Source organism: Lipophrys pholis, assembly GCF_963383615.2.
Source record: "Lipophrys pholis genome assembly, chromosome: 9".
In the NCBI taxonomy this organism is placed as follows: Eukaryota; Metazoa; Chordata; class Actinopteri; order Blenniiformes; family Blenniidae; genus Lipophrys; species Lipophrys pholis.
This window is the reverse complement of record NC_137639.1, coordinates 24,390,450-24,417,776: the sequence shown is the minus strand read 5'-3', so window position 1 is coordinate 24,417,776 and position 27,327 is coordinate 24,390,450. Positions and strand designations below refer to the sequence as shown.

The 27,327-nt window shown below is 45.0% G+C and overlaps 2 protein-coding genes across 5 annotated transcripts in view; one reads left to right on the top strand and one right to left on the bottom strand.

The window, feature by feature from the left end:
• alg2 (ALG2 alpha-1,3/1,6-mannosyltransferase) overlaps positions 1 to 4,095 on the bottom strand; it is a 71,524-nt gene extending 67,429 nt beyond the window's left edge. The window contains exon 1 of the mRNA XM_080471214.1: positions 3,908 to 4,095. The gene's annotated coding sequence lies outside the window, so the exon portion shown is untranslated. The remainder of the gene's footprint in view (positions 1 to 3,907) is intronic.
• Positions 4,096 to 5,864: 1,769 nt separating this feature from the next.
• nr4a3 (nuclear receptor subfamily 4, group A, member 3) lies at positions 5,865 to 26,693 on the top strand. Of its 4 annotated transcripts, none has more exons than XM_080471938.1 (9): positions 6,010 to 6,361; positions 9,420 to 9,590; positions 10,462 to 10,543; positions 13,321 to 14,156; positions 19,039 to 19,168; positions 20,110 to 20,273; positions 20,372 to 20,571; positions 23,786 to 23,964; positions 26,023 to 26,693. In XM_080471938.1, the coding sequence occupies exons 3-9, from the start codon at positions 10,480 to 10,482 to the stop codon at positions 26,283 to 26,285; spliced, it is 1,836 nt and encodes a 611-aa protein (XP_080328064.1). In that variant the 5' UTR covers positions 6,010 to 6,361; positions 9,420 to 9,590; positions 10,462 to 10,479; the 3' UTR covers positions 26,286 to 26,693. The 4 variants fall into 4 exon arrangements, with proteins under 4 accessions (XP_080328066.1, XP_080328064.1, XP_080328065.1 ...); XM_080471939.1 differs by lacking the exon at positions 6,010 to 6,361 and adding an exon at positions 8,489 to 8,693; XM_080471940.1 differs by lacking the exon at positions 10,462 to 10,543 and having other exon boundaries at positions 5,865 to 6,361.
• The last annotated feature ends 634 nt before the right edge of the window (positions 26,694 to 27,327 follow it).

Below are 27,327 nucleotides of genomic sequence, written 5' to 3'. Positions count from 1 at the left end.
TGAGATGGGCAACGCCTCAAAGCATTTTTTAATAAGAAATACGCAACTTCCGCTGTCATCAATCAGAGAAGCGACAAGCCTGCAAACACTGAATGGTTCTATAGAGGAGCAGCAGACTGCCTCTCTATAGAAGTCGCTCGGCTCTTCACTGGTGGACAACTACATGTAGACACAAGCACAAAGGTGCGTTTCCTTCAATTTGACAGCCACGAGACACAGAATCCACGCTTCACGGAGCATTCATTTAAGTTCTGGTGTTTGGGGCAAACGATCACAGAGATTCTATTCGACTCGTAAAGAAAAAGAAATCAAAACAAATGTCAAGAAAATGACACCTTTACAGCAAATGTTGATGTTTGGGCATTTTTGTTCGTGGACTCATAACACAGCCATCATAGATGTGCGGAAAATGCTCAAAAGTGTCACCTGATTTTAATGTCATCTGGGCATTCTAATTCTAATCTGACTGACGTATAATTTTGCAATGTGTGCCAAGATGTGAGGGAGAGTCCAAGAGGTTGATTTCCAAAGTTGTACACACACTAATAGCACAAAGACTTAACGACAGGGAGAATTTGAACACAATGTTTTGTCCCCAAACTGCTACACCGGGATTAAGCATGTATTATTTATCCTTCAGAATCTACGGGGAACTAGTGCCAACCAACACAATTTCCTCATAGGTGGTCATTTGTTTTGTTTGTGTGTGTGTGGGTGCGGGTGTGAGTAAGTCACCTGACACGCGACGCTGGTGGACGCAGTTGATAACCCACACGTCCAATTCTATTAAAAGGACACGGCCATAATCTCTAATCACTTCCATGTCTGGTGGAATAAGAGAGCAGGTTAATCTGGATTACACGTCACCGTGATGAGGTCACACAGCTGGGACAGCTGACGCTCTGACGAGGCCACGGAGAGCAGGGGAGAGACCAGGTGAAAAACAAGGGATGTGAAATAGTTGAATTTCATGAAAAATAGAAAACAGTCCCGGCTCCAGGTGCTGGTCGGGTGTGGAAAAGCTATGAGTTACTGACAGGTGACTGTAATGTAAGACACAAAGGCAACAGCAGCACCAGTGAAGTATTTTCCCCAAAACGAGTATGAAAGTCCCTTCAGAAAAAAATGACAATAATAAAAGATCCATTTATAAACATTCACCCTAAATGACCCAGATGTAACTTTATAGTGCTGAGAAGAGAGAGCGGCATAGGCCACGCAGAGAAACTTGTGATCTATGCCTATCGGACACGTTCCCCTCTAAAAGCCGTCGGGATTGAAGGGGGTCGACTCAAAATGTACTGAAGATTCCCATGATAGGATGGCACATGAGGATCAGACAAATAGACACAGCGGAAACGATAGAATGATGGATCGCTGGTGACAAAAGTTACATTTATACAGCATTTACCCACTCAACCAAAAACAGCGGAATCCAATGAAGTAGACTACAAAACACTGCAAACTATTCACAATGAGGAAGGAGTGAGGATGTGTATTACAAGGGGGAAGTGTTTAAAATAAATGACGATTAAAAAAAGACTCCCTGGAAGCCTGAGACTCGGTGGCATGTGATCTGCATTCCTCCTGGCTTATCGTGGCACGGTGGGAATGACCAGTGTTTGGCAGTATTAAGCACAAGTCATACTTTCAGATTGTTGAAAACAAACTTCAGGAAACAATTGGAATGCGGGATCCCCTGCACACGTAGCCACAGCTTACCTCCACATGGAGCCAGGAGGATTTGAGTCACGGCACGTTTCGCTGGACACAAAATCTGTGGCTTTTTGATCAGAAGCTCCAAAGAGCATTAAATTCAAGGTGCAACACAGCAGATATTTCACAGGGCTTACGGGGAACACATGAGCACATGGTGAAGCTATATTTAGTGCTTAAACATGATGTGTGTGTAAACACATGTCGTTCCTCTAAAGCACATTTTGCACCTAAAGTTTATATTTCAGTGATAATGATAATCTGATGCTTTCCAGAATATAGGTTCTATTTAATGTCAGAATGGGTCTGTCCACCAGTATTTGGCTTCCACAGGCTTCTGTTTTTGCATTTTCATGTATACTTTAATTCCACGGGAGAGACTATTTTAAGTTTGACTGTCATTTTGCAGTTTGATGAGACAAGGATGACGCACAGATGTAAGAATATATATTAATAATTCCTCACCCCTTTTACACGTCACATCATATTATGTCACCTGCAGGGCACCTTTCACTGAAGGCGAGAAAGTCCAGCTACAAAACTGCGTGATTTTAACAATTAAGGTTCACGCCGAGCCTCACCGTACGACATGAATCTAATGACGTTGGGCCTGAAGTTTGCTGTGTGCCGATTGCACGACGAAAACGCAAGGTGAATGGCAGCCTACGATGTACGTGAGTCGATGTGATTGTGCAGGAATAAAACGTTATAAGCGTGCGCCATCCATTCGCGAAAAAAGAAACTAGAGAAACGCGAACGGCGCCTTCGCCCTGTAGTTTAATTTATGCGTTTGGAGAGAAATCGCCTAAAGAGGCGACGCTTCTGCTGCCACGCCTCTACGAGGCTGTCTTCTTGGTTTACGTCTCACATTCTAGTCGCAAAGCATCAATTGGGTTTAGCGCCAGTGTCGCGCTGATCAGTCCGTCATTTCATACTGCATTTCTATTGGTTGGTTAGTGGACGTAAGTCGCAGCCAAGATCACCCCCAAATTTCTGACCCAGTCAGAATTGTTATTGCAGGCTGTCTTTGGCCACAAGATCATGACAACGGCCGTCCTTGAACCGGTCTCACAGTGTGACGCAGGCCCACTGCTTTAGAGCCAAGACCCAAGATATCGCAACAATTCTCTCACAATTCTTATTTTTTTCCGTGTGGGACAGATGAGAATCGCCTTGTGTAGCAGCCTTAAAGTAGCTAAACCAAACATGGATAAATCCCAACAGGCAATCCCGCCATTCAGCTATTCCCTTCAGTACTTTTTCAAACTGAAGGTCACATGATGCGGCAGCACCCAGGTCACTGCAGGTGACGGCAGGATATAACTTGACCGGTCGCCATCACAGGACAAATACAGTGAGACCAATATGCAACTCCATTCACGTTAACACCTATTGGAACACTTTCATCCCTCATCCTGCTTTATCCAACTCAGAGTGACGGGACGCTGGAGGAAGTCCCAGCTCACTACGGGTGAAGTGAAGACACACCAATCCATCAAACCCAGGTAAACACAGAGGACAGTCAAACACACTCATCCTCACTTCTGAGGGCAATTTAAACCCACAAATCATCGTCAAGCACATTTTTTAGGACTGTGGGGTAGAATTACAGAAGAGCCACACATGCGCAGGGAGATCATGCAAACTCAACAAAGAAAGGCCCCTTAAAGCCATTTCTTGAATGACCTTTGTTTACGTTCTCCCATCAATGCGCGGATGATAGAGAGTTTATTTACTACAGACCGGTTTATTTGCTGGCAGATTATTGGCTGGTTTTACTGTGTGTTTGATATTTGGTGAGAAATTAGCAAACTACTCATGATAAACTGAAAGACTTAATAAATATCAGCAATGTATAAATTACACTCGATTCTTGAATTTCACATATGAAACTTTTACGTTTGGGATCGGGCAATAATGAGTATTTTATTGTTATAGAGGTTTTGTAAAGCATCTTTTTTTTTCCCTCGTACCATTTACATTGTGAGCTGCAGTTGCACTTGATTGATTGGCTGACTTCGAAGGTGGATTTTAAAAAGTGACTGTGCGTTATTCCATGTCGCAGGAGAGCTGAAAGCGGCGTTGAGCAGAACTTTTAGTTTCCCTGCTGCAGCGGCGCAGCCTCGGCTCGAAGTGTGAAGAAGCGGCGGTGCCGTGCGAAGCTGCAAAGCCATCCATCACATCCACAAACCTGTTGAGTGTCTGCTTGACGCCTCTATGGTGTTTTCCACCCTTATCCCTCCCCGGGAGACTAAAGTAGGGGAGAAAATCGAGAGCCTGTGCCTGCCTCCCTCGACAGCTCCCCTCTCTCTGACTGGAGTGGCCATCAGCTGACTGTAAAACTACCCTGCTGCTGGATCACAGGTTAACACTGACTGTGCCGATTTTGGAGCCATGGCTCATGGCAAAGAGTATCCCATATCAGCCAGGTCGCCTTCGCCGAAAGAAAACGGGGACACGCTTTACGGCTAAAAATACCTGTCTACGACTATATTTGGCTTGGCTGGATCACAATCGCGGGGCTAAAATAGCCGGGCCCGCCCCGGCACAATGAATGGGCTCTCTGCTATCTCACTCTGCCTCGGTCCAGGGGCTAAATTTAGCAACAAGGCTTGCGTCAATCACGAGCCTCAGTGCGTCAAGGCTTGCCCCGCCCCCCGAGCCTCGTCATTGGACAGAATTAGGACGTTGGCTGAAAAAAAAAACGCGCCTCGTGATTGGCCGCCGAGGATTATTGTGCTCGGCAGCGGCAGCGGCGCCTTTTAACTTTAAGGTTGCTGAGTCCGCTGGCGGGGTGGCCACGCGCCATCCTTCAAATTCTGCCTTACCACGTTGTTTATCTTATTTCCTCACGCGACGACGTTTATTTTAGACTTTTTCAAAATCACTTTCAGGCCTCCGGCCAAGAAAAAATAACTTTGACACGCTTTCTGTAGGTTTAAGAGTGATGGCTGATGGGCCTATAGGCTGTTTTACATAATAACTATAATAACATAAAATCAATGTTTAAAGTATAATAGCCATTCTTGAAATAGATCATTAAACATCAACCCTTTGACATCCTAATAGTTGCCCAATTTAGAACTACTGTGATATATTTTTTTAATAAATCCTGGACACGTGCCAGTGTTCTGATATGATAAGACAGGTAAACACGATTTCATTCTAGTTGACATTAGTACAATTACAGTTCTTGCAATGATAAAATAGAATCTTAGAACAGACTAAATTGCAGTTTATCAAACACTTGGGTTTCAGAATAGTCCCATTTTTGAAATACTTTGAAGGAAATTGATTAATATTAGCTGCATTGATAGTCTGTGCCTTGACAAGCTGATATGACCCTTAACTAAGACCGAGTCTGGCTTTCTATATGCACATCCAATGTAAAAAAAAAATCAGGCATGTGAGGTTTTACCTAAGCAGTTAACTTGTGTACATACTGTCAGGTAATTCAATGTTGATGTTTTGTTTTTGGCGTTACGTTTGATTCAGGTCAGCTTTATTCATATTACAACACAATGTCGCATTAACTGATTATTCTATAATGTGGATTACAAATGAAAAAGGATCAGAACAAGATAAACTTTCTTTTCCCAGGAGTAAAACTCCAGTAGAAGCAGACTCGGCTCCACCTGCCTTGAGTTGAATCATCGTAGTCAAATTTCTCTGTTTATAAGCATACGCTATAACACATTTCTCAGAAATATAACACAATTCTATTAATGTACAAATATATATTATAATATACATTTTGTTCAATCAATAGTCAAAATAATTACTCACATGTTGTGGTTTATGAAAGGTGTCTAGTTCTAGTTTTGGATTTTCTGTATGAGTTTCTTTAATTTGAATCATAACCTGGCTCAAGTCCAAAACATACTTGGCATTAAAAACAAAAACAGTCTCTTTAAATATGTTTTAAATATTAATATTTGCTATACGTTATGAAGATATTAGTAAACTAGTAAACAAGGCAAACGGTGTGATTTGTGATATGAGTAGCGCGTGAGCACGCCCGCCTGCCGGATCCCCCTCGGCTTCCTCCGCTGCAACCATCAAACCAACGGCCTCTCTCTCTCTCGCTCTGCGCGATGCTCTCTCTTCCGCCCTCGCTCTCTTTCTCTCTGGCACGGCGTGCGGGGCTTATGTGTGTCCAGTACTGTACGGAGGGAGAGAGAGCGAGGGGCGGTGACGTCACCTCTCCCATGGCGTCACATTGACGTAGCGCATACCAGGCGCTCTATGTGGAGGCAGAGCCCACATAAATGCTCTATTTGACTTTCTCCCCTCAGACGGCGCACATAAACAAACCCGCGTTACAACCTCACACTTTGCAAAGCACCCATCAGCACCGACTCGCTCGGTGCACGGGGACGGACGCAGACACGCTCCTCACACTCCGGAGTTTGATTTTTATTTTTTTAAATTTCATTTTCTTTCTACTTTTTTTCTACTTTTAGAAGAAAAAAAAAAGTAAGCGGAAGAGCGCGAAACTTTTTAATCTTATGCCTCGCTAAATTAAGTTGTTGTTTTTTTTACATTTTTATATCACTTCAAACTGTTGGTGATATTCTGGATGGAGATAGGATATTTCATACGAGGTTATTACCACATGTAAAGACGGAACCGCTACAGCAAACCAGTAAGTGAACTGAATGAATGAATGGATGAATGAATGGATGGATGGATTGATAGATGGACTGCCAGACTCGTGCAGAACATGATTACCGTCTCGTGTGCTTGTGTGTTCACGATTTTTTTTAATAATCTAATGACGTTTCGTGCTGATGTTGTACTCTGTCTTCCACGAGTCTAACTTTGAGCGCCTATAACCTGTTGATATGTCAGGCTCCGCCAACAGCTGCTCATTCTGCCTGTGAGCCTGTACGAGCAAACCAGGCTGGAATTGAATTTAATTTGCGGCAGGGAAGGTATCATATCCTTTCCGGTTGTCATGGAAATGAGATGTCTCTCATTCATACAATGAATAGTGGAGTTAGACACACAAATGATCGGAGTGGTCTAACCCACATTTACACAGGAGCCCAGAGAGAAGACTTAATGTTCTTTCATTTTATCCCATGTGTGGAGTTTTTTTTTTTTTTTTTAAGGATATATGTGTTTTCAAGGGAGGTCTGGACTTAAATGAATGTTTTATATGTACAGTGTGAAGTGTTCTGCTTCTGTGTGTATGTGAGTGTGTGGAAAAGTGGGTGTGTTTGTGTTGATAAACCATGCCGCTGATAACTCACTTTATGAGTCGCTTATCACAGAACGCCTTTGATAAACTAAGCCTGCAGCTTTTCAGGATTAAGACTGCAGCACTAATCTCGATTCATATACACAATATTAATAAGCAGGTCAATCTGGTGACTGACTCCACGGGGGCACGGCCTGTCTTCCATGTGATGACACACTGGACTATAAAGTCATGCCCAGATATTTCCTGGTGTGATTTAGAGAAAACACATGGTATTCTTTAACAACCACACGGGCAGTGGGCTGTCAGTATAGTTTATAAGGTACTCCCATTGCTGAGTTGAGGTACTTGAGTAACTTGCTGATTTTACCTTTTTTTTTTTTTTCTTCCTCTCTCACATCCTGAAGTTTAAGCACGCACGCGCACGCAGCCACGCACACATGCAGGCACTTCTGACAGTCTCCGAGCTGATTTACAGTACTCACATATTTCCCTGGTCACTCCTTTATGTCCTCTCCTTTCTCTGCCTCTGTTTGCTGGAAGCCTTGCGCTGTCCGGGGTTATTGGTGCGAGGGGCTACCGGGGGCTACCGGCGCTCCGGGGCGCGTGCTTTGCAGCTCTTCTGTGGTTCTCTTGGTTACCGGTGCGCGCGGGGCCAGAGCCCCAGCGGCCAGCTCGTTCTGAGAAGAAATCAAGAGGTGGATCCATTTGTTCACGAGAGAAAACCTACTGAATGTGTCACATTACATAAAATTGAGTTTTTCCTCAAACAAACACAATTTGGCTTCATTCCGCAAACCCACGACAAACACGGAGCCCTTCTACGCACGAGTTCACGAGTTTGTTCAAAAATAGAGGCACTGACTTATGATGATATGATTTCTTCTGTTACTATGACAAATTCATTATTTCAGGCGTAAAGGGTTATTTGTGTGTAGTCAAGTGGCTCCATACAGAATTAAGTAATGGCTTAACTATTAAATCAGACCTAATAAAATACATGTTATACAGCTCCACTTGTTTGTTTACTGTTGTCTGTGTGTTTTTGTGTGTTTCAAAATATTTTGCGGTTCAACAGATCAGACGTTTATTATAAAAAAAACAAAAAAAACAAAGCGTGGACTCATTACAAGGGGTCACTGAGGTCTTGGCGTTTTGGTTTCTTTTTCCTTTCTTTCTGAGAACTGACCTGCAAATTGAGAGTTCAGGGAAAAGTGGTTGTGCTGGATTCGTGTGATCAGTTAACAAAAAGCTGTACGCCACGGCAGGCTGCAGGTGCTGGACAGTATATTGAGGTTTGAGACGCACACTGGAGGACTGAGTGGTCTCTCGCAATGCTGAGGTGTCTGCGTGTATATTTCAAGAGGGGGGGGAGAAAGAGAGAGAGAGTGAGCGAGGGAGAAGGAGGGAGCGAGAGAGAGAGAGAGAGAGAGAGAGCGAGAGAGAGAGAGAGAGAGAGAGAGAGAGAGAGAGAGAGAGAGAGAGAGAGAGTGCGTCTATATAACTGAGTGTGTGACAGAAAGGGGGCGCTCTGGGCCTTGAAATCCGACCGCCACGGCGAGTCCTTCTGCAGTCAGAAGGAGTTGGAGGCGCACGGCGCACAGGAGTCCGCTCGTTATAGTTTCAGGTCCGACTCTCCAAAAAATTCCGAGGTTTGCGTTTCTATTCTGGATGAACCCTGAGCAGGCGAATACGGTGTTTATCAGAGGCAAGAAAAACGATGGCCTGGAGGCACTGCCACAAACTGCTTTCATAAAAGTTGTCACTTTTGTAGGTCTGTATTTTTTTTTTCTTTTAATACATCGTTGGTCTGATTGAGTGTATGCTTTACAGAAATTAAGTTTAAAAAAAAAAAATTACGGCGTCCACTTTAAAGTTAGAATGAAACTTGCCGCCCACGTAAATGTAAGTTTTGAAATGAGCCAAATGTCCTTAGTTGTGCGTGTGCGGGGGGGTTTATATACTTTGTTCGTAACATAGATTTAATGACAGCTCTAATGCCAATTTGAGTGTCTGTTAAATCCAGATGTGTAAATATTCACCTTTATTTAAGATTCAATCTGCACGAGCAGCCAGAGTCTATTCTATAGATCACTGTTTCGACGAGTACTATCTTGTTTTGACATGCGCTCAGTTTATATCCACTTTCATCGCTCCCTCTCTTTTTCACTCATTTGCTGACACTATCCGGTAGGCATGGTGCTTTGTTTTTATTATGAGTCGTCTATTTTCAGATAAATAAACTCTGTTTAATACTGTTAAAACTGCTGTCTGGGTATATATTTTTTGTTTTATGGTTTAAGAATGTTTTCCAACCGCACCTGTACTCGCAAAGTTAGTAAAATCAAAAGAAAGATGAGTTTTCATGTCTGGGGGGGGGGGGGGTGATGAAAAGATCGATTGTGGCATGGGAAAGACAGTTGCAGATCTTTTTTATCTTTCTGTCTTTTTATTTGAGACTCCAAACAGGGATTTAAACTTGATCTAATCTCTCCCGCAGGCACAGGTTCGGAAGAGCGCGCCCGACCGAGCTTGGAGCCCCAGCGATCCGACACTCCCTCAGCGACGCCCGCCGAGTCCTCCCTGCTCCAGGAGCCTTGTCACGGCCGCAGCCACGCCACCCCTAAACCCCGGACACCCAGCACCATTCAGCGCGAAGCTCTTTCACCAGGTACACGGAGGAAGCCAACACTCACACACTATTTAAACTTCATCTTTGCTTTCTTTCTGTTTTCCTCTTTTCTTCCTTTCTTCCCCACGTTTTTAAGATGTATGTAGAAGCTGCTAATTTTCTTAGATGGAGTCAGAGTGGCGGGTTTGGTGATGTGATTTTGGTGATAATTTATTCCACAAAAAAATGACCAATAATCCAGAGAAAATACTACACGGGTCAAAAAAATTCAGTCAACAGGTCGAGTTTTTTTCTTTTTTCTTTTTGTCATTTCTTCCGTCGTAAAAATCAAATTCAAGCTGAGAATGTCCAGGGATTATTTTCTTTTTGTGTGAGGTTTCCGGTTTATGAGCCCGCGTGCGTTTGTGTGAGTTGGCGTTTAAGCTGGCAAGTGCGGACTGAGTTGACATTTTATTTTGACCTTTTACTCACTAAGATGAGATACTTGTGAGACGATGCACACCTAACTCCATAATCTGCGGACTATAAAAGCAAGTCAGTCTTCGATCCTCTTTGTGACTCAACAAGGCTTTGAAAAGTCTTTATGAAAACTTAAAATTATGGATTGTATTTCTATTGCAACATTTCTGTAATATTTTTTATTGTAGCCTATTTATACTTGGCAGAAAAATGTATATATAAATGTGATCTTTGCTTAATTAAACACTTGATCTGACTTCAATATAAATTACCCCAAAAACTCACTGATGATGAAGTGATCTTGTCTCTGTCTGTTGTGTGTCAGTATGAATGAAATTGCTTCACTTTGTTTATTGGAGAGCACTGAATTCAAACAATTTGCCTCCTGAATCACTGAAAAAGAAATGCATTTTTATATTTATGTCTGCTGCTTCATGTTTTCATTTGTTAGATCTATGGCATTCTGACAATGAACAAGCGCACTCAGTTATTGGAACAGCTGCAGTTTGTCCAGTTGAAATGCACACCTCGAGGTTAGAGACTGTTTCCCTTCACCTCACTATGCTGCACCACCTGTGTTGCTTGGGTTGTCTGTCCCCTCTTGCTTACACACACGCACACACACCCACACACACGCATTGCATGCAAGTGGATTTAAGGCAATCTGATGGTGGTGTTGGAGTCAAGGATGTTTGGTGACATATAGGAACAAAAATATTCCAACGTTAGGTGCTGTTGAATGATAGATGATGCAAACCTGTCAGCGTGGGTGTGTGTGTATGCTATTGAGTGGAGGCCAGGTTTGTCACCCCATGTAAAGGGTGAGACATTTGTAGACACAAGTGGTTTTACAGGTTCCGCTCAGGATAAGGGTGAATGTTTTCAGCAGGATCGGTACATACAGGCCTGTGTTTACATCTGGAACATCATTAACAATGGAAATGTCTGTGCATATGCAAGTGTGTATCACTCGCGCACACACACAAACACACACCCACACACACACACAGAGAATAAAAGTATTGAATTGTGTAATAGTTGCAGGTGAAATACCCTATATGACAGGTGTGATAATTCTTGTACACTAACAGATGCCTGATGATCTGAGGTCTGACCTACTGACATAACACACTGAGCCACAAAGTTCACCACTGTACTCAATCCCCCCCCTCTCTCTCGCTCTCTCTGTCTCTTTCTCTTCCACCTGATTAGTTGTGGAAGTTTTTTGGGTAACCCACAGCCCAAAGAGGCCCCATTACGCCACATGTCACTTCATGCGTGTACCCTTTTCCACGTGGGCTGGTCACTTAAAGACCAAAAAAATTAAAAAAATAAAAGATAGTTGATGGCGTCAAGAGCACGTAACCCACGGTTTGACTCATATCCTGAATTTGAAATAACCCACAAATTAAACTTGTTGATAAATTAAAAAATAAAATATATCCACTTTAGTTTTTCAAAATATATATATATATATATATATATATATATTTATAATTATGAGGATTGTATTTTCACCCTTAAACAGAAAGCTTAGATTGAGATTTGGACCATATGCTTTTCATTTCTGACGTTCAAAGTCTCTACAGAAATAAATAAGTGAGGGGGAAAAAAATAAAGTTAAGTAGGTGAATATGCTGTATTGGATTTTTTTTTTTTTTTTTTACTTAATTAACGCTTTGAGTCATCCTTTTGTTTCCAAGCCCCTAGAGCCGAAACGCACGCACCGCCCCCCCCCCCCCCCCCCCCCAACGACTTAACACTTTAATTGTGTTAGAGCGAATAAATAAATGTGTCACTCTGCATGTATCCGCCGTGAGTGACATTTGTGTTATTCCGAATATATGACCTCATGCTATAGGCTGTCTAGAAAATTTCACATTTCCTATCATTCCTGCATGTAAATTGCAATTTATACAAAAATAGAGAAATTGCGTTCTTGTGAAGTTTAAGGTAGATATGTAGATACTTTCTCTAAAATACATAAAATAGCCTTTTATCCCCCCCCCTTCTAGGTCTAAGTGAGTCCGCATGGATGGAATTTGTGAGTGCTTCAACAACAGTACGACCGACAGGTCCCGTATTTGACTAGACAAACATGACGCGCGGTGGAATAGGGGCGATTACGGCAGAGCGCGCGCATGCTGGGCGTCAATGGGAGCAGCGCTGTGTTGACCGTTCCCTGCTCAAGAGCGACGAGCAAACACCACAAAACCCTGGCTGCGCTGACACTCGGGACTGATTAAAGCCTCGCACACACTCAGCGCGCGCGCGCGCGCTCAGGAGTACGAAAGCAAGCGCAGGTGTCGTGTATTACGTAAGAGTTTGATAAGAGGAGGCCGTGCAGCACGCACACACTTAGAGATGATGGGATGGGGTTGCCTGTTGCTGGGAGTTTAACTGAATTAAAGTGTGTGTGTGTATGTGTGTGTGTGTGTGGGGGGGGGCGTCTGCAGCAGTTAGAGGAAATTTCTGTGTGTGTGTGTGTGTGTGTGTGTGTGTGTGTGTGTGTGTGTGTGTGTGTGTGTGTGTGTGTGTGTGTGCGTGCAGCATGCATCCAGCACCACCATGGGGTTCCATTGTTTTGTTTTTTTATGTTATGTTATCTCATCTGCTTTGCCATCTGACTAACCAGCGTGTGCACCCACACACAAACACACGTTCGATCTTGCTTCGCTGGCTTTAACGCAGCATCGTGTGCTGATGAGCCACAGCTTCTGTAACCAAACTAACTGCGGGAGATTGAGCAGTGTTTGGGGATTGTGAGTGTGTCGGTGTGCTCCAAATGGTTCTTCTATGCTTATTTTCTATTTATTTTTTTCAGCGTAAGAGTACAAAGTGTTAATGCAGGAAAGTGAGGCAACACATGGAAAGAGTTGTTCAAAGCTTGTCTTTGAAAGGTGCATTCAGAAAACGTTATTAGCATCGTGCAATATGTCACTCCCCAAAAGCTGAAAAATGAAACACTGTTTGTTCCAATAGAGCTGTGCAGAATTTTTTTAGTCGTTGACTGTTTGAATGATGGCACGAACTTTTTGTACCTCTGTATGCATGTTCCTGTAACACAGTCTACATATACCCTGTACTTTTACAGTAAGATCTTTTCTGTACTCTGCTTCTCTCAGTGATCTTTTTTGTCAAAGTCCTGCTTCTGTGTTTAAAATAGTTTGTGCACTAGTATGTCAATGAACTCTCTGACTAATGATTGTTCTGTCCTCACTAACATCATAACTGTAATGTTAGAATGAAATGTTCGTGGTCTGATGTGCCACGCGGCTCTAACCGGTACGTGTGCTCTGTTTCCCGGCAGACATGCCCTGTGTGCAGGCTCAGTATGGGCCCGCCCCTCCAGGCTCAGCCTACTCTGGCCAGTCCTTCAGTTACCAGGGTGACAGCTACGGCTCTGACCTTATGACCTCCGACTACACCAAGCTGGACTTGGGTGGGGGCGAGATCTCGGCCGCCGCCACCACCTCCCTCCCGAGCTTTAATGTCTTCGTGGAGGGGAGCTACGAGCCCAAGTCCTCATGCCTCTACCAGATGCCCACACACAGGCCCACCATCAAAAAGGAGGAGGAGAGTTACCCAACTGCTTCTCCACTGGAGACCATGGCCTCTTCCTCTATGTACTTTAAACAGTCCCCACCTTCTACCCCCACCACCCCGTCTCTGCCACCCCAACCTGGCTCATCCTTCCTGTGGGAGGAGCACTCGCTGGTCCCTCCGTCGCACCCCCACTCTCTGGGCTCCGGCCTGGACACGGGAGCCCTCAAGTCTCCTCGTTTTCCGCATTTCTACCAGCACTCGCCACCTCACAGCGGGGGCAGCATTGGTGGCTACGAGAGCCTGGGAGGAGGACTGGTCCGTACCTCTTCTTCCTCCTCTTCCTCCTCCTCGTCGGTCTCCCATCCCCACGGTCCTCCTCTGGAGCAGCCCATGTACCAGCTGCACCGCGGTGCCGGTGGCAGCAGCCTCGCCTTCCGCTCTCTGGCTCTTGGGCCTTGCGGTCCTCTATTAGGAGACACCCTGCCCTCGCCTCCCCCACGCGGCCCCCAGGGAGAGGGAACCTGTGCAGTGTGTGGGGACAACGCGGCCTGCCAGCATTATGGCGTGCGCACCTGTGAGGGCTGCAAGGGCTTCTTCAAGGTAAATCTCTTTAAAGATCGGAAGTCCAATTTCATCTCCCGTTCCTCTCTATTCCCGTTTTGTTTTCTAAAGTATCTTGCCAAATTTCTGACCTTTGTAGAAACAAATGCACTCACCACAGACATAAACCACCTCAAAATATCCCACAGTGTCTGTGACTCCACTGCACACTGACTGATGTGATTATTTGAAGCAACTCTGTTGCCTTCGTCTTTGCTCCCACACCACAGCCTCTTCTGCATCGTGTCGATCCCCTCTGAAGTCATTGCGAAAGTGCAACGTGCCCACTGGTCGTATCTCCCATCAATCAAGTGGGCAAAGTGCGCATATGCGTGGTCGCCAGTCTCGTAGGTGCTACAAGAGAACGATTAAAACTCATCGTCAGATCGTTTGATGCTCCAGAATGAATAGCGGTGAAAAGTCATCATGAAAGGAATCCTCTCTTGAAATCAAAGTTTCCTTTCAGCATGTCTGTTGTGAATCAGTGGCCACAAAATTGACCACATTTCACTGACAGAATGCAGGGACTGATATGAGTCAGTCCGTAATTCAGGCCTTCGAATGAGTTAACCCAACGCCTTCCTAGTTATTGTGCACGTGCACACACATACTTGCCATTACCAGGAGCCAGATTTTAGTCACTAATCTTTCCTTTTGCTTTTCATGAAGCACAACATACACATAAAAACAATCATGAATATATATATATATATATTGTTTTACAGTAACATCATACTCACATTCCCGCTGTCAAATAATTTCTTTGCAGACCCCCCCGCCCCTTTTTTTTTCTTTTTAAATTATAACAATTTCCAGCACACTTGTTAAGCATTCTACTGGTTGCATGGGACATGAGAGCGCAAATTAAGAGACAGCAAGAAGGAGGGTGCAAACATGGAGGTAATTGAATAATGCCTCTGGTAGGTGGAAATGAATTATCCTTCTTTTCAATTAGTTTCACAATTTGTTTTTATTTGGTAATTAATGAAAACATCGTCTGGTGGCAGCAGGCTGCGGGCTGTCTGCTCTCTGCAGCGCTCTGCAGCCTGTCGAGCCTCGCCATGTTTCCTCTATGCACGCATGCAAACGCAACCGACCATGCACACAACATATGCACACAGCCAGACACGCATAGAAAAAACATAACACATGAAGGGTTTTTTTTTTCTGTCTGTTACACAGCCAGTCGGGGACGCAACAGCAGAAAGTGAAACATGCTATTCACACACCTGCTGTTTTTCATAAATTCTCAGGTACATTACCGCCATTATCCTGATGGTCTTATTGTTCCCCAAAAATATTTTCCTGATTATATTTAATCATCCATGAATAGTTATTACACATTAAACTATAGTAGAAGCACGCTGGGAATTATTGTTATTTCATTATTGCAATTTGATGCACATTTTCCTTGTGAATTAATTTTAGCTCTTTAATAAGTGGTGTTTCCTGTGTTTGTATTATTTTAACTGAATAATGTGTTCCATTCACTGGTTCCCATTAATTTAGAGGACCTATTCAGAATTTGAATTTTTAAAATTAAGGACTACCTTAGCTGCAAGTATAAAACATTGTATTACAAACAGCAAGGACAATGAAGTCAACTGTTTTTATGCACTCGCTAACCAACCAGTGACTAACTTTAGCTGCTCTTTTATCAGCCAAAATTCACATTCATCTCAACTCAACTACACAGTTTTTCTTTGCCATTGCTTGCATGGCACGTCAGGTACAAAAAAAACCCAACTGAGAGTTGTCTGTCTAGTTTTGAAAGAAAAACAAGTTTTCATCACTTGAATGCACATATAGGGCGAGCACATTAATACGCGTAGACACAGTACATACTGTTTGCATATGCCAGTTCATGCCTCGGTACTTTGAATGAAAGTTATTACTACAAACAATTTTGGCTCATAGATGCGTACCTATGTTTTTTTTTCCACTTCAAACAATTTTTTTTTGCTAAGAGAGAGCGAGAACCAGAGATCTAAGACAAGGGAGGGGATAGGATTCGGGGTGAGGGTGGGCAAAGCCCCTAAAGGCATTTCATTTAAGCATAGGCTATTAGCACATGTTACATGTCAAGAATCTGTCTCTGCATGCCTCCATCCAGCCCCAACAACAACCACAGCATGGTCGCCTCTGGTAGCATCGTGTGTGTGTGTGTGTGTGTGTGTGTGTGTGTGTGTGTGTGTGTGTGTGTGTGTGTGTGTGTGTGTGTGTGTGTGTGTGTGTATCTGTTAATGCGCTTCAAGTGCGCATAACTCATCGCAGCATTCTGACCCTGGACATTTTACTGAACCGTTTTGACTTCATTTAATGTGTACAAGTGAAGTTGAAACAGAGAACAGATGACTGTGCAATTTAATTTAAATACCGCAAAGCATACTTCACACTGGCTCATTCATAAACTGCAATGAATGAGCATGCAACTTACAAAGTAGAAGAGTTATCTACAGGGTTTATAATCATACTAACATGATTTGTGTATGACTCTGCTCACCTGCGCATGTGGAAGAAACACACGGGTACCTCTAGCTCGTCCTGCTGTATTTGGTCAGACAGGTCGTTTCTCCGATGTGACACCAGCCATGTACCACTCTGCGTTTAGAGAGGAAAGAAGTCACATGAATTCAAGCCGACATGCACGCATACGCAGAATAGATAAAGACAGTAAACAGCAGGAGTCAGACCAGCACTAACTCATGAGAGCTCAATTTATCAGAGTTGCAAACAGGCATTTCTAGGAAAGCGTCTATCTTATAAATTAAGCCCTGGGGTCAGCAAGAAGAGCGACGTAACCCTCACACAAGATCCACAACTCAGATACATCTCTTTCACCTCTGACCCTTACACTCTGTGCACAGAAACACATGTGTTTTGAGGCTTAAAACATTCCACCGTAAAATCCATCTGAAAACAGATTTACTGTCCTCGAGTATATTGGATTGACTAAAAACTGATGTGAATGGTCAAATAAATGCCTGTCTTATAAAGGTGTAGATAAACATCAGCATGGATTTTGTGCACATTTAACTCCTCATTTCAGCAAAATAGATTAAATTTTCCCTCGACCGCATTAATGACCATAACTAACTTATCCTTGCCTGCTCGGGTCACTGACCATTGAAGGGATGAGAGGGAGACACTCAGTGATCTGCAGTGCCATGACAACGACTCCCATCCGGTGCTTGCGCCTAATATGCGTCAGTTCCGCACTGGCGTCGAAGCATATGGAATAATTGGTGTCTTATTGGTTTCCCGGGGGCACCAGCATGTGTGGCGCAAGGGGTTCCTAATTGGATTTGTTTTGATGTGTTTTAGAGGCGTTAAAGAAAAGAGGATGTTGTAGCACTTTCCGGTTGTGGAGTTTGTTTAAATTAGACTTTATTCTGTTAATCCAGGACTGGAGTCACAGCTTGACAGCATATGTAATGTAAACACTCTGCAAATCACTGTATTTACAGTGAAAATTTGAGTTGCCTATGTAATCGGTTTGTTCACAGATTTGCACGCCAGGTAAAAGGTTGCATTAGAGATGGAATCTTGTGTTGAGTCAATTGCAGGACTTTCAGTTACTGCGCAGTCAAATCAGCAAAGTTTGGTACAAAGTTTTAGCCAATCAATCACACTGGAGAAGGTATCCAGAAGGGCGCAAAGTAACATGGAGCCAAAACATGGATCAGAAACTGAATCAGATGAGACAAGACAAGAAAGGGATTAGATATCAAGGTTGGGGATAAAAGAAATTGAAACATGAAAGTGGGGGAGTCAAGTAGATAGTAGACAGTCCAGGAATGGGATCAGCTGATACATAAACAACAGAGCAACAAGCAGCCAGAAGCAGTAAAATGAACATGAACTAAACTAGGCTTAACCAAAAAAGATTAAAAATAAACTACTATAACCCGAACAAGACCAGGATGTTAAAAGACAAGACTCATTGAGAGAAACAAGACCTGTTAAAACCCAGAAGACAACACATACCAGGCAGATCTCACTTCCTGAAGCACTCCATCTTGTCAAAGGCACCTATAATCATTGGCAGCATGGCCTGTAGGCCTCACTTGGTTTAGTCCACTGTTCCACGACAACTGATCATATTGGTTTGTGGTTTCGCATTAGGAACAATCAGCTGCTTCACAAAGAGCAGCCCTGTTCTTGCCCACCACACCATGATGGACAAACCGAAGCTCTGTGTCCAAATAGTTAGATGCAACGTATTCCACTTCAAAGCTGCTTATTTCTTCTTCTTCTTCTCCTTTTCCTCAATCAAACTTTATACCGGGTAAAGGCATTTACTACTCTCTCAGTCCTTATTGTCTTTCATTCACGCAGCGCGCTCACCCCCACGTGGCCCGTTTCTGATTTCATTTTAATAAGGTCAGTAATAATCGCGCGAGCCAGCCAAGGAGAAAACAGCTCCCACGGGGCCCGTGGAGAGGAGGCGCGCGGCGCACGGCGCGAGGCCCCGGAGGTGCCACGAGCTGACCCGCGAGCTTCACAAACAATCTGATCACGCAGCTCTCGCGGCCGCTGTCCCCTCCCCATCCCTCCCCCCCCTTCCCCATCTCGCGGGACCCGCCTCGGCACGCCACGCGCTCCATCCCCATTGTCAGCTCCGGCGCTAATAAAATTGTCCCTCCTGCAGGCGAGGCTTGTTGGAAAATTAATTTTATCTAATTATACTGATGTCACCGTCGCCTTTCAGCGCGTAATTAAAATCTGACCTGCGAGCTTCTGCTTCCATTCTTTGATGGAGAAGAAGAGGGGGGGGGGGGAGAGGGGGGGAAACGAAATTGAATTAAACAAATCAAATATTAGGTGTTGATTGTGTTTGGAGGCTGATTATCTTGCGCTGCCTTGTTTCTTGTTTCTCCAGCGCACTGTGCAGAAAAACGCCAAGTATGTGTGTCTGGCCAGTAAGAACTGTCCTGTGGACAAGAGGAGACGCAACCGCTGCCAGTACTGCCGCTTCCAGAAGTGCCTGAGTGTGGGCATGGTGAAGGAAGGTAGGAGCTCACACACACCTGACACGCGCACACACATCTTGATCATGCAACACAACCCTGACCTCCACACGATCATCACAACTTACGCCTTTGCAATCAGGGTTTAATGGGCCGGTAATGATATGGCCTGTGGTAACATCACACACGGCCATGCAGGAACTCCATCCTCTCTCCGGTGAGAAAGAAAATAGGAAATGCAGCCCACCAATTAGTCCCCAACACGATTTAACCTCCTTAACCCAGGGTGGGTTTGTATGAATAGCAAGCATAGAGCTGACCACAGTGGTGCAGTAGTTCACACTCAAGTGTGTGGAGTTTGCAACTTATACCTGCGCGTGGGTCTTCTCTTGGAGCTCCAGTAGAGGTCAAGTTGAGTGTGTGTGTGTGTGTGTGTGTGTGTGTGTGTGTGTGTGTGTGTGTGTGTGTGTGTGTGTGTGTGTGTGTGTGTGTGTGTGTGTGTGTGTGTGTGTGTGTGTGTGTGTGATGTACAGGCGACTTCATCCACTCTTGTTCAGCAAAGATGCTCTGTTGATGTGGAGCATCGGACTGTCCTTGTGTCCATGAGGTTCTCGCCTGTCTCACACACCCTGTAATACCCCCTCACCGCCACACACAAATGTGCACATAAACCCAAATAAACACACACACCTTTCTTTTTTACCTTGAGTCTGCAGCTTGTGGAACAGCTCCACTGCCATCTGCTGGCATGCAGCCTCCTGTGTTGGGACAGAGGTGCTGCTGGAAAGCTGACATGAAAAAAAAAAAAAAAAGAAAGTATTTTCTTGTTTTCACTCATAGTTCCACTACTACAACTTACTGATATCAAGTCAATCAGAGGAGAAACAGAAGTCCGTTGTGCATGCAGCGCTGCTATTATTATCGCATTCAGCTGAAATAAAAACTTTCTTTGTTGCCTCTTCTTTCTTTCCTCCCGCTCACAGTGGTACGTACTGATAGCTTGAAGGGGCGCCGAGGCCGTCTGCCCTCCAAACCAAAGAGCCCCCTGCAGACGGAGGCGTCTCCTCCTTCGCCGCCTCTCAGTCTGCTCTCCGCTCTGCTCAGGGCTTATTCCCACTGCACACCTCGTGACCTTGATTACAGCCAAGTACGTACAACACTTAATTACTCCCAGAGAAATGGCCCCTTTTTGTTTGTGTTTTTGAATTTGATTGAATGTTTTTTTTTGCTCTCCTTGTGACACAGTTCAGCGCTGCAGACCCTCCATCCTCTTCATCAGATGCGGATCACATTCAACTCTTCTACAGGCTGCTCACCATCTCGATGGAGACCACGCGGTGCTGGGCCGACCGGCTGCCCGGCTTCTCCGAACTCCAGCGTGACGACCAGAACCTGCTCATCGACTCGGCCTTCCTGGAGCTGTTTGTCCTGCGATTGGCTCACAGGTAAGCAGGCGAAGATGAAGCCCTTGTCTCAGCAGCGACACTCTCATGACATCATGGGTAGAAGATAGCGTCACACATTGGCACAACTTTAAAAAAGTCTTGCGTAACATCTTATTAGGAATCCCTTAATTTCCTGGGATCATTTTGCACGTCATTGTAAGAACAAGAAGCGTTTGATATGCCTTACAGTACAGTGTGGAACTGTGCTGGAAACACTGTGCGCTGCTGTGTTGGTGTATCTCCAGAGTGGGCGGAGTGGAGCTGAGTAATCGCCATATGAACCAAATTATGAATGGAGTCTGTAGCTATGACAGCAGCTACACCCACAGAGTTCCGCTCCTCTCGTCTGATATCTGACGCACACAGAGTGCTCTGTGTGTGTGTTCAGCAGGCTAAAACTGTGCTAACATTGTGAACTGTGAATTGACAGGATCAATTCCATCTGAAAACCAGTCAGCTGAGAAACTGTAAAGGGCTGTTATGGTGGCAGGGAAATACATGTTCAGGTCAGGTGACTTGAGACAGAAAAGGAAGTAGAAAGTGGGTGCGTGCATGCGAGGGTGCGTGCGTGCGTCCTCGTGGATACCTGTGGTGCCGTTTTGACTGCCCCGGCCCATCTTTGCCTTAGGGTTACCCCGGGTTACCGCTCTGCTCTTGTAAGGCATGCGGCTGGTTAAATTTATGGGGAGTAGGGGGGCCAGGCTACAAGCTCGTCCTTTTGTCTGCGCTGTCGTCTAGGGCAGAAGACCAACATGGTCAGACATACAAGCGCACTTACTCACACACACACACACACACACACACACACACACACACACACACACACACACACACACACACACACACACACACACACACACACACACACACACACATAGATGATGTAGAGTCCAAGCCTTACTCTTCACTGTGTAGGTCCAGGTGCATGGTGGGTAGAGAAAATGGGCGGTGGCATCACAGTCCCAGCAGGAGGAAGGAGGGGGTTCAGGCTGGGACTCTGACTCACTGATAATACTGAACTCATCAGGGCCTCAGTCAATGTGCGCACACACACACACACACACACACACACACACACACACACACACACACACACACACACACACACACACACACACACACACACACACACACAATGCTCATCTTTCCATCATCCAAACTCCCACTGCACAGTGGAAAGCACACATAAACGTAGCACTGTCTTCCATTCTCTGTCTTCCGTGAGAGCAGAGGATGCAGTCGACTCTCTGGTCTGGCTACTGACGCGGCCCTGCTTTGACCCCACGTTGAACTGAGATGCCTTGCAGACCCCTACCCATTGCAAGCGTGTGCCCTGTATGCCTGTGAGTGAGCGTGTGTGTGTTCAGTGTGCAAAGAGTAAAATTGCCCCACTCTTCGGGGCCGACATTGCTGTAAGCGTCCCGTTACCAAACAGTTTCTGTGGTTATTGGTCGAATGCCGTGGTGACGGAGTCGTCAGGGGTGAGAGGAATGTGTGGCAGACATCCAGCTGTTCCGCTGTGTGCGTGCATCTGCCTAGCTGCTTATCTCACAGTCTGTCTGGGGAGGTTTGCTCATGTGCTACTATCAGACTGAGGTCAAATAGTAGTATGGAGAAAAAAAAAATTAACCAGGTCAACTTATTTGAAAGGTAATTACTCACTTCCTAAAATGCAAACTTGGTTAGCGAGGTGGAACAGATACTTGCGGCTTTACATTTTAGACGTAATCTCTTGAACTCTGTGGGACCACCTGACAGCTAATCACTGGAATATATCGAGTCCACAGAGTTTTTTTTACACCGCAAAAGCAGTTTTAAAAATATTGTAAGTTGTACTACTATCGTCGTATATTTAATGGGAATGTAATGGAGTAAACCTGTGAAACTGTCAGAGTTTATGCTACTGTATTAAGTAATGGGAAATATCCATAAAAGTTGTTAGACAACAGATTTGTGTTTCAACTTTTTTTTTCCAAGTCAAAACTGTAACTTGGGATTTTGCATTTGTTTTTGCTCTGCATCATCTCCCAGCACACGCCCATTAGTTATTCCCTCATTTCCTCTCTTAATTTTTACATCTTTATATGTCGCAGACAAACATTTTAACTGCGATAACTACTGTTGACGGCTTTTGTTTGTGTGTAAAACAGAGAAAATATGTTTTTTATGAATGTTCGACAGAGTTAATGAAGTGCAAGCCTCTTTATGCAGGCGTCTGGCTGAGAGTGGGTGGAGTACCTCTTTTATATCGTAGTAACGATAATTAGACACAAATGGCATCACATCTTAAGCTCCTGACTGCTAAAACCAATGTTTGCACAGGGTGTAATTTGAGCCCCCCCCCCCCCCCCCCTGCTGTTCCTGGACTCTCTCCGTTCTCACCATCATCTGTTTTCCAACATCACACTTTCTCCTCCCGCGCAGCATCCTGCGTCTCCTTTAGCTTACTCTGACCCTTCGCCTCCCTCCTGTAATAAACACTGTAGCAAAGAAGACAAAGCATGTCTTGTGATCGCTAATAAGGACCAGTCATCACTGCGCGCTCTCTCTCCTTCTCTGCTTGATGATGAAGGAGTGGGATGTTGTGTGTCGTGAGTAAGTGATGGTTAAATACATCTGAAAAGCCTTTTCATTTCCTCATTAAAGCTCTGCGTTTCCACTGCACACCACAGTCTGGGCACATTAAAGCCATAACTGTTACCTATCTGCAAATACACACACATGCATGCACGCACACACGCACGCACGCACGCACGCACGCACGCACGCACACACACACACACACACACACACACTCACACTTACACTCACAGACACACGCACACATGCACACACACACACACACACACACACACACACACACACACACACACACACACACACACACACACACACACACGCTCAGAACAGCCCTCTGCCCTAACCCTTCACCCCACCCCACCACAAGGAAACACAGGAATGTTTTAAAATGCTGTAATTTGGAAAACACAACGTTAATCAGCTGCATGCTTGTGTTTGATGTGTGTCCCATTTGTGTGTGAGTGCGCACACTGCCAGGTTTTCTCATTGTTTTTTATAGTAATTGTTTCCTTGTCCCAGTATCTTAAGTGATATTTACAATACGTGAGGGAAAATACAGACTTCAACTGGAATGGAGATTTAACCAGCCCCCCCCCCCCCCCCCCCCATCTCCTCTCCTCTCTCTGTTTCCCAGGTCGATGCTTTCAGAGGATAAGCTTGTGTTCTGTAACGGCTTGGTGCTGCACAGGTTTCAGTGCCTTCGTGGGTTCGGAGAGTGGCTGGACTCCATCCGGGATTTCTCCACCCACCTCCAGAGCCTAAACCTGGATGCCTCTGCCTTTGCCTGCCTGGCTGCCCTCGTACTGCTCACAGGTACCAACACATCTCCAATCAAAAATAATCAGTGGCTAAAAATAAGACTAGAGGATTCAAAACCTAAGAATAAAACCCAGCAACCTTTTTTTTCTTTTCTTCAATGTTTCCTTCAGAATCGGAAAGATTTTTATTGCCAGCAATGTTCAGCATCCAAGGAATTTGTTTTGGTTTTTGGGGCAGCATTGATTAAAAACAAGAATAGACAAGGACTCTCACACTCACATATAGTCTCATAACAATTACATTTACACATTTTCACATGAAGCCCTAATAAAGCTTATCAATAATAACAATATAATGGGACATATTTACAACATATATAAATGCTGCTTTGGATACAAGTACAGCCTGATTCACCCCACATAAATACTGCCAATCAAGCAGACTGAATACATGAATATACACATGGACACCTCATCTTTGCCTTTGTCCAGAGCTTTTTTTCATGCGGGATTCATCGTGATGGCGAGCAGGTGGATCCATCCACTAACGTCACACATACACTCAAAGACACACACACGTGCACTCGCACATCCCTGCCTTAAACTAGAACCCGATACCCAGAAGCACCTGCTGCATCTGCCACACACCTGGTTCCTCTAATCAGTGCTCATGTGTGAAAACTAGTGAAGGGAGAGTCAGCATGCATTCTGTGAACGCACAGATGTGACAGAAGTAGTTGTCAATAAAATGCAAAAGAAATGGAACCCGGGGTGACAAAGGAGATGCTGCAATTAAGTGTTCACGTTTCCTTTTTCTTTTTCTTTTTTTAAACCTTGACATCATAGTCAGAATCGTTGCATTATTAGGCAACAGGTAACCCCCTCCCACCCCCGGCTGTCCTCAGCTTCCTCAGCTCACCCTGCCCCCACCACCTCCTCTCCCTCCACTTCTTTTTTCTGCCTGAGCCCTCCAACCCTGTCCTCACTCTCTGGGGGAGCACTTAACTCTGTGCCTGATCGACCTCCTCACCGTGGAGCGCGGCTCTGGAATGGCATCTGTGGCGTTCTCAGTGGCGCTCTGCCACCTCGGCAAAGCACACAGCACAGAACCACGGCCGAGCCGCCAGAGCCACCAGGCGATCGACCACTTCAGAGTGGCCTGTGCAGAAAGGCTCCCATCGATCCCTCGGCAGGAGCTCACGCACATAGAGAAAGGAGGGATAGCGAGAGTGGGAAGAAAGAAGACAGGGAGGCAGGAGTGTGCGAGAGGTCTGAAAGCCGTGGTGAAAGGAGGGTTGGAGTGACTCTGCACCAGCAAACACAACAAACAAAAGAGTCACCATAAACAAACAATAAATAAGCTTCAGATAATGGATACCTCAAAGTGAGACTGGTCTCAGTGGCAGCCTCCCTGCAGAACACACCAGCTGTGTGTGTGTGTGAGTGTGTGTGTGTGTGTGTGTGTGTGTGTGTGTGTGTGTGTGTGTGTGTGTGTGTGTGTGTGTGTGTGTGTGTGTGTGTGTGTGTGTGTGTGTGTGTGTGTGTGTGTGTGTGTGTGTGTGTGTGTGTTTAGGGTGGGGGTTGGACACCCTGTACTCTGCAGAATGAGTTAGTGTCACATTAAGCCTGGTACGAGTGCCACTGGAGTTGCCATGGGCACACAGTGTATGTTCTGTGTATGTGTGTGTGTGTGTGTGTGTGTGTGCGCGCGCATGCGTTTCTAATTTCATTTGGCTGCTCACAGGGCAAATAATCGGCTAATTGTTGAGCACTTGTGTTTCCGTCACAGTTCGAAATTTTTAAATTGCAGAGATTCTGTGTTGAGGGTGTGCGTGCGTGTGTGTGCGTCCGTGCGTGTGCGCATGCAGTGTGCTGGGGGCTTATTAGGTTAGACTGAGTATTGATCTGTACTGAATGAGGCAGGTTAAGGCCTGTTAAGAACATGAGCCATACAGGCTAATGAGGTGGAATTCAATATAAAAGAAGATGTAGCTAATGTTCTTTCAGCTGAATGAGATCTGATTCATGTGTATATGTGTGTATTTCTTCTGTGGTCCGCTGACTTAATCTTTGGTGTTTAATGAATTATTCCTGTCTCCTTGTCTATCCTCAGAACAAGTCCCAGGTCTAAAGGACTCAAAGCGGGTTGAGGAGCTCCAGAATAAAGTGATATGTTGTCTTAGAGACCACTTGGGCTGTGGCCCTTCTTCCTCCTCATCCAAGGCCGCCCCCACACTGAGTCGCATACTGGGCTTAAGGGCAGAGCTGCGCTCCCAGAGGACCCAGGGCCTTCAACGAATCTTCTACCTGAAGCTGGAGGATCTGGTACCGCCCCCACCGTTGATTGACAGGTTCCTGGACACTCTGCCCTACTGAAGGACCGGGGAAGAATACACAGAGAGAAACCGACGTTATGTCCTGTTCAGGCGCCCACCTCTCACCCCCCCCCCCCCCCCCCCCCCTCACCCCCCAGCCCTCCAAAGGAGCATGCACACACACCCAGGAGAGAGAGACACACTCCCTTCTGACCAATGCAAAACTGAGAGAACCAATCGTGTGCTTCTCCTCAACAGGATAATCAAGCAAGAGCGCCTTTCACTCTAACGGACAACCACGTAACGCTTTTCACCTGTATAGAAGACATTTATTCCAACGCTTTACCACTTTTTATTTGATTCTCCTGTTTTTTCTCACGTGGGAGGGGCGAGGATGCTGCTGCTGAGATGGACGAAAGAGAAATGACTTTTTGACCGTCCTCTCTGTCCCGGTGGCAGATCAATTGGCAAAATAAAAAAAAAAAAAAAAAAAAGACACAGGTTTTATAAGTCCTGTTTATCTGTGTTTTCACCTGGATCGTTCAGCCTTGGCGCATCTTTCTAGAAAGTAGGGGAGATGTCGGTGTGGAAGAATGTTTTTAGAGCTGTTGATGTTGAACTGAAACATGAGTCACCTCCTGCTGAAAGGAGGAAGGTGGCATTTTCATACTGAGACGTACGGAAGTGTCAGAGGTCAGTCATCACATGCCCAGATGAGGGGGTGGGGGATAAAAAATAAAAACATTACAACGCAAACACACAGATATTTTAAAGACACATGAAAGTGGCAGTTGAGGTGGGCTCTTAATTACAAAGTGCAATTTCTTAAGTGCTATCTCACCACAAGTGGAAGAGACGAAGAAGGAATGGGCTAACTTCAAACTCTAAATTATTTTAATACAAAGACTTGTCGCGTACTGTCGGTAGGTAAAAGAGAGAGAGCCCGTCTTCATCCGGCTCCAGACAGCAGAGGAGGTACTGTGCGTTAGCGATCGATGACTGAGTCACCCAGACTTGAACTTACTCTACGTTATTTCTGTTATTATTTTATTTTTCATTAACTCATTTTGCATTTTAAAATCATAGGTCAAGTAGGACTACAG